Raw genomic sequence first — 11,373 nt, 5'->3', positions numbered from 1 at the left:
ATATACTAAAAACTAACTAGATCATACTAAAAACATACTAAAAACAATGCCAAAAAGTGTATAAATTATCCGCTCATCAATGACCTCACTTGAAGATAAGATAAAGATAAGATAAGATAACTAACTTATCTTACCCACAGGAGGCCACATCTCACCATTATAAATATACTGGAGCACCCAGGTAAAACTCATACTCTGATTCTACTCAATACCTACTTAATACCCTTGCTAACTTAAGCATCGGAGTCTCTTGCAGGTACCCCCCACCCTCCGGGGACGAAGGATCAGCAGCACTTTCAGTCCCACAAGTCGGACACACCAGCTTCGGCCGCTATACACCTGCCGGACACGTCGGCTCCGACCAACACAGAAGATCTCGACCGAGATCGACCTACAGTTTCAGGTAACCATCAGAACAGGAAGTATGACCCTCTTTCTAATTGAGTTCTTGTATAACTTGGAAAAGCTCTTTACTTGAACAACATCTTGAAAACAATTTCTCCTAAATTCTAATTATCTAGCTTAATGGGATACGTGACATATAATCCTCTTATATTTGGATAATTAGGATTTTGTGGCATAATAACTAGAATTGAACTTCACCCCCTAATTGGAATTAATTGACCAAGGAATTGGCGATTAATGAAAGTTAGAGGAGACTAGAAAGGTCTAAGGAATTAGGGTCTAGTCACATATAGTTTTCCATGAATTAAATCTTACATGATTAAAATAGTTAGTAAGAAAAGTCAATCCGGAAAATAGATAACTCTGAAGCCTTAACTGCCTTCTTCATATTGTTTTCACCTCAATTTATTGCTTGCTTTCTGATTCTCTAAATGACTGTTTAATGCTTTTGAACTCTTAAACACTATTTTCTGCTTGTCTAACTAAGTAAATTAATCAACCATTGTTGCTTAGTCCCTCAATCCTCGTGGGATCGATCCTCACTCACCTGAGGTATTACTTGGTACGACCCGGTGCACTTGCCGGTAGTTTGTGGTTATAAATTCCGCACCACATGCATCATGTGCATCTATTTGCTATTGTTTGAGTGTAATTATTGTATCTAGTTTTCCTATCTAAATATCCTGTTAATTGTTAATTGTATTACTTGATATACTTGTCTTCTAATCGTGTTTAATTTGCATTGATTATTAATTATCTTTGATCCTACTAAATTGGATATCGAATACTAATCAACTGTGATATTGGAAATTAAAGATGCTAAGAAGTCTTAGAAAGAACTGAGATTTAGTATACTGACCTGTTTGGATTAAAAAGAACCCTAAGCTTGAACTTTGTGAGTTTGGATACTAGGATAGCCTAGTGGGTTTATGTTGCTTTATATAGTCTCTATTTGGAACTATTACCCTAATGGGAACCTTCGAGTTTTCATCCGTTGTGAAAATATTTATTTTTCAGATATAGGGCGTGATGCACCTCGCTGAGTGTGCAAGATTCCTTTTGGCAAAGCGAAGAAGACTTTACTTTTGAAATTTATTTGCTTTTACGTAGTACTTTTCTCCATTTCTGACTACTGTATTGTAGTTTTCTCTTAGAGATTTTATTTTGGAGAAACAGGATGTATTTTGTACACTTTAGATTTTGTAATATTCCAACTGACCTTTTCTTCATAGGTCGAGGCTAGTTCTTATTAGGTATCTTATCCTGGATCTTATGTATATCTATATATCTATATTGTTTCTATAATGAATGTTTCTTATCTTTAACACTTCGTGTGTCATAACGGTTGTCACTTTGGTTTATCTTTCTTCATAGGCTCCTAACTATATTATTATTTCTTGGATACTATGTATATATTTTTGCTTTTAGGTGTCGTAATGCCTTACCACCTCGGATTTACGACTATAGCATAAGGCCTTGTGTGGTATGGTGTTACACAGAGGCTGTAATTAGGTGAGTTTTGATAAGTTGTTGGTATTGATATGTTGAATTGGGTTGTGGTATGATGGTTGAGTTCTATGCATTGGTTTTGTTGTGGTTTGATTTTATTAATAGTTAATTGATTGGAATTAGTTGATTGGGGCTTGAATGGCTAGGATGTGATTTGGGATTCGTGATTGAGTGTAGAGGAGGCCTAAAAATTCGTCTATGATTGGTTTCAAAAGAGGTAGATTTGAGAATTTGTGAAATTGAGTTATGCACGAGAATTTGGTAAAAAATGGTTTTTGACCAACTTTGATGGGACATAACTTAGCACTTGAAGTTCCGAATTGAGTGAAACTTGTCTAGGATTAAAATTGGAGATGAGTACTTCAAACTTTTTTTTGAATAGAGGAAAAATGAAATTTGTAGCAAAAGTTATAGAGGTTTACAAATTGGTGTCAAAAATTAGAAATTACAGATTTTGCAACACATCAGAAAACTTTTAAATGTGTGCTTGCGCACAAAACAAAAAAATGAACTTGTGCAGGTGCACAGGGGTGTGCGTGTGCACAAGCCCTGGAAGGCCTTTGTTCTGTGCATGCGCACAGAGGTGTGTCTGTGCACACGGCCTATTTTCTTCAAATATGTTATTTTTTGCTATTCATGTTTCATGGCACGCTTGTAACCCCCTATAACCCCGATATGACATCTGATAACCAATTTTTAAGCTTTGAATAAAGTATGGTTAAATCCAATGAATTAAATTGATTAATTTTTGGATAAATACTTGGTTAATCGGATGAAGATATTGTGAGGATGGTGGTTCATCCCGCCCATGGTGAGGACGGTGGTGCTATCCCGCTCATGAGATAACAAAATTGAAGAAATGATTAAGAATCAGTGTTAATGAATATCATAACTTATAAAATTGATTTGAGTCAATGGTTTTGACTAAAATGAGGTATGAAAGATTGAATTGGCAAGGTGGGGGGTTTTATCTCACTTGCGTGGCAAGGTCGTGGGTTTCGTCCCACTTGGGTATTGATTTGGCACCTGCACCGGGCAATGACAAGTGTTCCATCTTGCTTGTTCATGGTTGCGGTATGATGTTGTAGGAATGGTGGTCTTGTCCCGCCCATGGTGAGGACGGTGGTTTAATCTCACTCACGAATTAGGGAGGTTGAGGATTCCCTCCGGTTACACACACACACACACACACATATGTGTATGTGAATGAGGGTTATGATGACTTATGCTTTATGAGGCTGGTTAAGGTTATGACTAGGATTGGATTGAATTGATTAGAGGCTTAGATCAAAAATTAAGGATTCATATGAGGCTTAGGTTGAAAACTATGATTGAGATATATATACTAGCGACTATGATTAATGATAAATTTGATGATGATAATAGGTTTGGTTGATAATGATTATTGACTAACAAGGACGTGGATTTTGTCCCGCTTGCGTTATTAATGTTATAGGCATGATGGTTTTTTCTTGCTTACGGTAAGGATGGTGGTTTGATCCTACTTACGAATAGATAAGTTGAGGTTGAGGATTCCCTCTCTTGTTGCGGTAGACAAGTTTGAGGTTGGAACTTCCTCTCTTGATGCATCAGGGAATTAGATAGAAGGTTGAGGATTCCCTTCGGTTCAATTCCCAACTATGGTGAGGATAATGGTTTCATCCTGCTCATGGCTTGAGGATAAGTATCCTTGTGATAAATGCCAGAAGCTGGGCGTGGCATGCTGGTACAACATTCCAGAGAGCAATAATGAAGACCATCAAAGGGACGTGGCACGCCAGAAGCTGGGCGTGGCACGCCAATTCATTACCTAGAAGAGTCATCACTAGGGCGTGCCACTTTGTATCAAAGGCGTGGCACGCCAGTTCCAGAATTTACTTGGGCGTGCCACTTGAGGATCAAGGCGTGGCACGCCAAGCCTAAGAGACCCACAATTGAATGGGCGTGCCACTTGGGCAACATGGCGTGGCACGCTGGTATAAGAATCCAGAGAAGGGGTTGAAGGCTAATGAGATCTGGACGTGCCACTTGAGCAACTAGGTGTGGCACGCCAATGAACAAGAAGGCAAAGCAAAAGCTGGGCATGCCACTTGGTGTCGAAGGCGTGGCACGCCAGCTCAAGAGTCCCACTAAGGCGTGCCACTTGAATGTCCAAGCGTGGCATGCCAATACACAAAGAATACCCAAACCAAAGCTAGGCGTGCCATTTGGTGTCGAAGGCGTGGCACACCAGCTCACATATCTCACTTGGGCGTGCCACTTGCATGATCAGGCGTGGCACGCTAGCACTTGAGGAGGCCAAACAACGCTGGGCGTGCCACTTGGGTATCGAAGGCGTGGCACGCTAGCTCAATTATCCAACTTTGGCGTGCCACTTGAATGTCTAGGTGTGGCATGCCAACTCTTGAAACCAAGGCAAGTGAAGGGGCGTGGCATGCCAGTCCCATGGCGTGGCACGCTGGTAGTGTTTTCCAGAGAAGGAGATAAAGGGCCAAATGAACTGGGAGTACCACTTGGATGATGAGGCATGGCACGCCAACAAGAAGATAAAGCATTTAGAGGGGTGTGGCGCGCTAGATCCTGGGCGTGCCACGCTGGTACAAGTTTCCAGAATCATGAAGATATGGGAAAAGGCCTGGGCGTGCCACTTTGGCTCGAAGGCGTGGCACGCCAAGCTACTTGAGGACTTTAAAGAGCCCTGGGCGTGCCACTTGGTATGAAAGGCGTGGCACGCCAGGGATGTGATGGAGGAAGGCATGCCACTTGAATGGTGAGGCGGGGCATGCCAAGATTGAAACAAAGGGAGCGTGACACGCCAGAGGAGCGCCAGTCACATGCCAGCTGGAAGATCACGTTTGTTGAGTTTCTTTTCCCGCCAAATTGTAATTTTCCTTTTCACTTTTGTATTTTTCTTTATTTCTAGATCTAGGAGTAGTATAAATACCCTGGAAGTAGTAGAAAAAGGGGTTATTCATCACTATCTCAGTAGGGGATTATGGAGTTTTAGTTTTTCACTTTTCACACTTCATCTCTTCCATCTATTGTACTTTCTTTCTGAGCTATGAGTAGCTAAATTCCCTCTCATTGAGAGAGGGAGCTCTATTGTACTTGATGGATTAATGACAGTGAATTTCTTCTTCTCTTCATCTTCTCTTTGATTTGCTAGAAGGAATTTTGTTCTTCATGCTTAGTGTTCAATCATCTTGGAAAAGATGTTGAATGCAAAATGGGTTTCATAGGAACCTTGAAAAAGGAAACATGAAACCATGCTAGAAATCCCTTCTCACACTTGAGTAGGATCTGGATTTTGGTGTTTGGATATGGTGACATATAATCCTCCCTCTACCTGGACCTACAAGGATGTGTGGTATAATCAGGGACCAAGCATATCTCTCTTCATGAGCAATTAGACCAAAGAATTGGCTATTGATCAAGATCTGAGAGATTGAGTCACCAAGGGATTGGGGCTCAATCAATCATGGTTGCCAAGAGGTCAATGAGTTGCATGATTGAAGATCATATAAGCTGGATTTAATCCAAAGAGACAATATCTCCTGATCTCAATGAATTTCCCCATTCTTATCTCTCCCATTCTTTTATAGCTTTCATTTACATTTTGCAAATTCCCACTCCCTTTTATATTCTTGCCATTTCTATTTCTGCACCTTATTGCTTTCCTTTATTCTTTTGCCATTTATGTTTCTGCCATTTATAATTCTGGATTCACAACTTATTCTATTTAGGCTTGACTAATTCACCAATTAATTAAAATTGTTCAAATCTACTAATCTCTGTGGATACGATCCCACTCCACTGTGGGTTGTTACTTGACGATAATTTTAGTGCACTTGCCAAGGAGCAAATTCATCAATTTTATTGGGAGGGAGTGAATCCAGACTCATCAAGTTTTATGGCACCGTTGCCGGGGATTGGTTTGAATTTGACAATGATTAAATTGATTGGAGAGCTAGATTAAGCTTTTTCATCTACCTTGTTCTTTTTCTTTTTCTTTTTTCTTGTGATCTTTAAATTCCCTTCTAATCTCTGCTTTTCTTTCTCTTCTTTTTGGGATCGTTTTAGCTATTCATTGTTTATACTTCCACTTTTCTAACTGTTTGATTAATTACATCAATCAAGCTAACCACTAATCTTAACTGAGGTGATTCTTTCACTTGCCCTTTTCTTGCTATATGTTGAATGTATGACAGGTAGAAGGGGAGAAACTTCATCCTCTTTTGATAGTGAACCTGAGAGGACCTTCCTTAGATTAAGGAGGGAAGCTAGAAGTCAAGGCATAGTTGGAGAAGAGCCAGTGGAAGAAGATTTAACAACCACGATGGATGACGAAGTGCATGACAATGTTGGAGAAGGTGCTGGCAATCAAGCTGGGCAAGAGAGGAGAGCCTTAGGCTCCTACATCAACCCAAATACAGGAAACTATGGCAGCAGCATCCTCAAGCCAACAATTCATGCTAACAATTTTGAGTTGAAACCTCAACTCATCACACTAGTCCAAAATAATTGTTCATATGGAGGAAGTGCCCAAGAAGATCCAAATCAACATCTCAACACATTCTTGAGGATATGTGATACTGTAAAGTCCAATGAGGTACACCCTGACACCTACAAGCTACTTTTGTTCCCTTTCTTACTTAGAGACAAGGCATCAAAGTGGCTAGAAGCATTCCCCAAGGAGAGCCTAACCACATGGGAAGATGTTGTGAATAAATTTCTAGCAAGATTTTACCCTCCACAGAGGATCAACAGGCTAAGAGCTGAGGTGCAAACCTTCATCAGCTAGATGGTGAAACACTCTGAGGTTTGGGAGAGGTTCAAGGATCTAATGGGAAAATGCCAACCAGAAATGTTTAATGAATGGGTGCAGCTTCACATTTTCTATGAAGGACTAACCTATGAATCAAAGAAGGCTGTGGACCACTCTTCAGGGGGTTCACTCAACAAGAACAAGACCATTGAGGAAGCCATAGATGTCATTAAAACTGTAGCTGAGAATGACTACTTCTATGCTTTAGAAAGGGGCCAAAAGAAGGGGGTGCTGGAACTTAACTCTGTAGATGCCTTGTTGTCACAAAACAAGGCAATTTCAGCATAACTAAAAACCTTGACAAAGAAGATGGAGAATAATCAAGTTGCAGTGGTTCAAGCTCAAGCACCACCCCAACCATCAATCAAACAACAATAGACCCTACCACAATCCACCTCACCCATGATACCCTTCCACCCAGAAACACACCACCATCAAGACACATTAACCTCAACTTCACAACCATGCGAGATCAGAGGTAACTTTGAGAGAGTAGAGGCTATAATAACACAGCTATCATCACAGCTCACAGGGGTTATTTGCACCCTTTTGGAGAGACAAGCACAAGGTGACAGGAAGATAGATGCCAACCAAGAAGAATACAGATCGAATCTGAAGAATCAAGGTGCAACAATCTCAAAGCTGGAAGCACAAGTGGGGATCTTAACCAAGAAAATTTCAATGCCTACACACACATTTTCCAGTGACACCATGGCCAACCCAAGAGGGGAATGCAAAGCCATCACACTTAGGAGTGGAAAGGTGGTAGAAGAGGCAACCCCAAGCCAGGAGAACCATAAAGAAGAAGCTGCAGAAAAACCTGAAAACAAGAATAAAGAAGAGACCCCTAACCCATCTTCACCAAAGCCAATCTTAAAGCCTTATGTGCCAAGGGCACCATATCCACAAAGGCTAAGGAAGGATGGGAAGGATGGCCAGTTTTCCAGATTCTTGGAGATCTTCAAAAAGCTCCAAATCAATATACCATTTGCTGAAGCACTAGAGCAAATGCCCCTCTACGCCAAGTTCTTGAAGGAACTCATGACAAGAAAAAGAAACTGGGGAGAAAAGGAGACTGTAGTGCTAACTGAGGAGTGTAGTGCCATCATATAAAAGAAACTCCCCTAGAAAATAAAAGACCCATGGAATTTCCAAATCCCCTACATCATATGGGATATCAATATTGAGAAGGCCTTATGCGACTTGGGAGCTAGCATTATTCTCATGTCCCTGAACATGATGAGAAGGATGAGAATTGAGGAAGCAAAACCAACAAGAATGGCACTCCAACTGGCTAACAGAACATTCAAGTTTCCACATGGAGTAGTGAAAGATTTATTGGTGAAAGTGGGAGAATTCATTTTCCCGGCTGACTTTGTTGTGCTGGATATGAAAGAAGAGGCTAACACTTCAATTATCCTAGGAAGGCCATTCCTAGCTACTGCTAGAGTCATCATTGATGTGCAAAAAGGGGAACTAGTCTTGAGATTACATGAAGAGAAGATGGTCTTCAATGTTTTCAAGGCAATGAGTTACCCCAAAGTGGACACCATAGAACAAATAGTTCAAGGGGTTTTGGAAGAAGAGCAATGTGAAGGAACTATGGAATTGGAGCAACAAATACCACGTGGAGAACTACCACAAGGAGCCTTGGAAAGTTCAATCATGACAAACCACAAAGATGACAATGGAGAAGAGGCACCAAAACTAGAGCTGAAGACCTTACCACCAAGCTTAAAATATGTGTATCTGGGTGGCAACAGCACCTACCCAGTGATCATCAACTCAAGCTTGAGTTAGGAGCAAGAAGAGGAACTTATCCAACACAAGGATGCTATAGGTTGGACACTTACAGAATTAAAAGGGATCATCCCCTTAATGTGCATGCACAAGATCCTGCTTGAGGAGGGTGCTAAGCCCTCAAGACAACAACAAAGAAGGCTGAATCCAACTATGAATGAAGTGGTCCAGAAGGAGGTGTTGAAGTTATGGCAAGCTGGGGTGATTTACCCCATCTCAGACAGCCCTTGGGTAAGCCCGGTGTAAGTAGTCCCAAAGAAGGGAGGGATTACTCTTGTGTCAAATGAAAAGAACGAACTGATACCCATAAGGACAGTGACCGGATGGCGCATGTGCATTGACTATCGGAAACTCAATGAAGCTACCCGGAAAGACCATTTTCCCCTACCCTTCATGGACCAGATGCTTGAAAGACTCGCAGAACATGAATACTACTGCTTCCTGGACGGTTACTCTGGCTACAACCAAATAGTTGTAGACCCCAAGGACCAGGAGAAAACCTCTTTTACTTGTCCCTAAGGAGTTTTCGCTTACCGGAGGATGACCTTTGGATTGTGTAATGCACCTGCAACATTCCAAAGGTGCATGCTCTCCATATTTTTAGACATGGTTGAGAAGTTCATAGAAGTATTCATGGATGACTTTTCCATGTTTGGAAATTCGTATTCTGATTGCCTATGTCATCTTGCCCTAGTGCTAAAGAGGTGCCAAGAAACCAACTTGGTTTTAAACTGGGAGAAGTGCCATTTTATGGTAACTGAGGGGGTGGTTCTTGGTCACAAGATTTCTAAAAATGGCATAGAAGTGGACAAGGCAAAGGTGGAAGTAATAGAGAAGTTACCTCCACCTTGCAATGTCGAGGCAATCAGAAGCTTTTTGGGACACGCTGGGTTCTATAGGAGGTTTATTAAAGATTTTTCAAAGATTGCAAAGCCTCTTAGTAACCTACTTGTCTTAAATACTCCCTTTGTTTTTGATAGAGAGTGCATGGTAGCCTTTGATGAGCTTAAGAAGAGACTCTCCTCTGCACCTATTATAGCACCACCTAGCTGGGATCTTCCCTTCGAATTAATGTATGATGCATTTGATTTTGCTGTTGGTGCCGTTCTAGGACAGAGGAAAGACAAGCTAGTACATGTTATTTACTATGCTAGCAAGGTCCTTAATGAGAATAAAAGGAACTACACCACAACAGAGAAAGAACTTTTAGCCATAGTCTTTGCTTTTGACAAGTTTAGATCATATCTTATTGGCTCTAAAGTAATTGTATTCACTGATTATGCAGCACTCAAATACTTGCTTACCAAATAAGAATCCAAGCCCAGATTAATAAGATGGATTCTGCTACTCCAAGCGTTTGACATTGAGATTAAAGACAGGAGTAGAGCAGAGAATAGGATAGCTGACCACCTCTCAAGAATTCCACAAGAAGAAGAAGAGAAGCATAAAGTTGCAGTAAATGAAAGCTTCCCTGATGAGCAGTTGATGATGATCCAAGTAGCCCCTTGGATTGCAGACATAGCTAACTTCAAGGCTATTGGGGAACTACCAACCAACATCAACAAACACATGAGGAGAAAGCTAATCAAGGATGCCAAACACTACTTGGAAGGCTCCTTAGAGGAGCAGAGAGTGAGCTATAAGCTCAACTAAAGATGGAGGAGTGTCAAGCTAGTGACAATAAAGAAGCTCTAGTTAGGAGGCACCCTAACACTTTATATCCTTTTGATTTGTTGCTTTCTTAAAAGTAGATTATGAATATTAGCTTAGGAAATTTAATTTCAGCTTTGATAGTTAGGATAGCTTTATGAATTATTTTGTCTCCTATTTTTTGGAAGTGCAACTTGATGAGGGCATTTATTGATGATGAGTGATTGGGCAAAGAACTAGCTGAAAAGCTAAGTTTGGTGTGGCCACTCACCTACTAAATCTAGGCTTACAACCATTTGGATAAACTAATTTTTGAAGAGTAAGCCCAGAGATTAAGTTTGGTGTGGCCACCACTGATCTTACATCATCTACCATTTTTCTTGCATAAAAAGGACCATAAAAGAGGCATAATCTCATTTGATCATTGCAATTCATGCCTTAATTGATGAATATCATAATACATTGCATTGAAATGAGTTTGTGCTGAATTTCAGGTGGAGAAGACATAAAAAATGGGAAAGAAAACAACAAAACAAGTGGGGCGTGTGAAGCAGGTGTGCCACTTGGAACAAATGACACAAAAATGTATTGGCGTGCCACGCCAGAAGCTGGAAATGGCACGCTGATGAGTGGATATTTTATACGCTTTTTGGGGGTAATTTCATGTAGATTTTAGTATGTTTTAATTAGTTTTTAGTAGAATATTATTAGTTTTTAGGAAAAAATCATATTTCTGGACTTTACTATGAGTTTGTGTGTTTTTCTGTGATTTCAGGTATTTTCTGGCTGAAATTGAGAGAGCTGAGCAAAAATCTGAGTTAGGCTGAAAAAGGACTGCTGATGCTGTTGGATCCTGACCTCCCTGCACTCGGAATGGATTTTTTGGAGCTACAGGAGTCCAAATGACGCGCTCTCAATTGGGTTGGAAAGTAGACATCCAGGGATTTCCAGCAATATATAATAGTCCATACTTTGCGCGAAGATAGACGATGTAAACTGGCGTTCAACGCCAGTTTCATGCTGCTGTCTGGCGTCCAGCGCCAGAAACAGGTTACAAGCTGGAGTTCAGCGCCCAAAACACGTTACAACCTGGCGTTCAACTCCAGAAATAGCCCAAGCATGTGAGAAACTTTAGTCTCAGCCCCAGCACACACCAAGTGGGCCCCAGAAGTGGATTTCTGCAC

At 40.9% G+C, this 11,373-nt stretch overlaps 1 protein-coding gene across 1 annotated transcript; it reads left to right on the top strand.

Moving 5' to 3' along the window:
- The first annotated feature begins 8,017 nt into the window (after positions 1-8,017).
- LOC107484405 (uncharacterized) lies at positions 8,018-8,539 on the top strand. The gene has a single exon (XM_016104992.1). It carries the CDS (start codon positions 8,018-8,020, stop codon positions 8,537-8,539), a length of 522 nt encoding a protein of 173 aa, XP_015960478.1.
- Positions 8,540-11,373: the final 2,834 nt, after the last annotated feature.

Source organism: Arachis duranensis, chromosome 4 (assembly GCF_000817695.3).
Source record: "Arachis duranensis cultivar V14167 chromosome 4, aradu.V14167.gnm2.J7QH, whole genome shotgun sequence".
Lineage (NCBI taxonomy): Eukaryota > Viridiplantae > Streptophyta > Magnoliopsida > Fabales > Fabaceae > Arachis > Arachis duranensis.
Note: the sequence above shows the minus strand (reverse complement) of the source record. Positions and strands in the feature narration are given on the sequence as shown.

Bases quoted from the DNA above. Each gene is read 5' to 3' on its own strand.
- LOC107484405 (XM_016104992.1), top strand. From the start codon at position 8,018: ATGGCACTCCAACTGGCTAACAGAACATTCAAGTTTCCACATGGAGTA.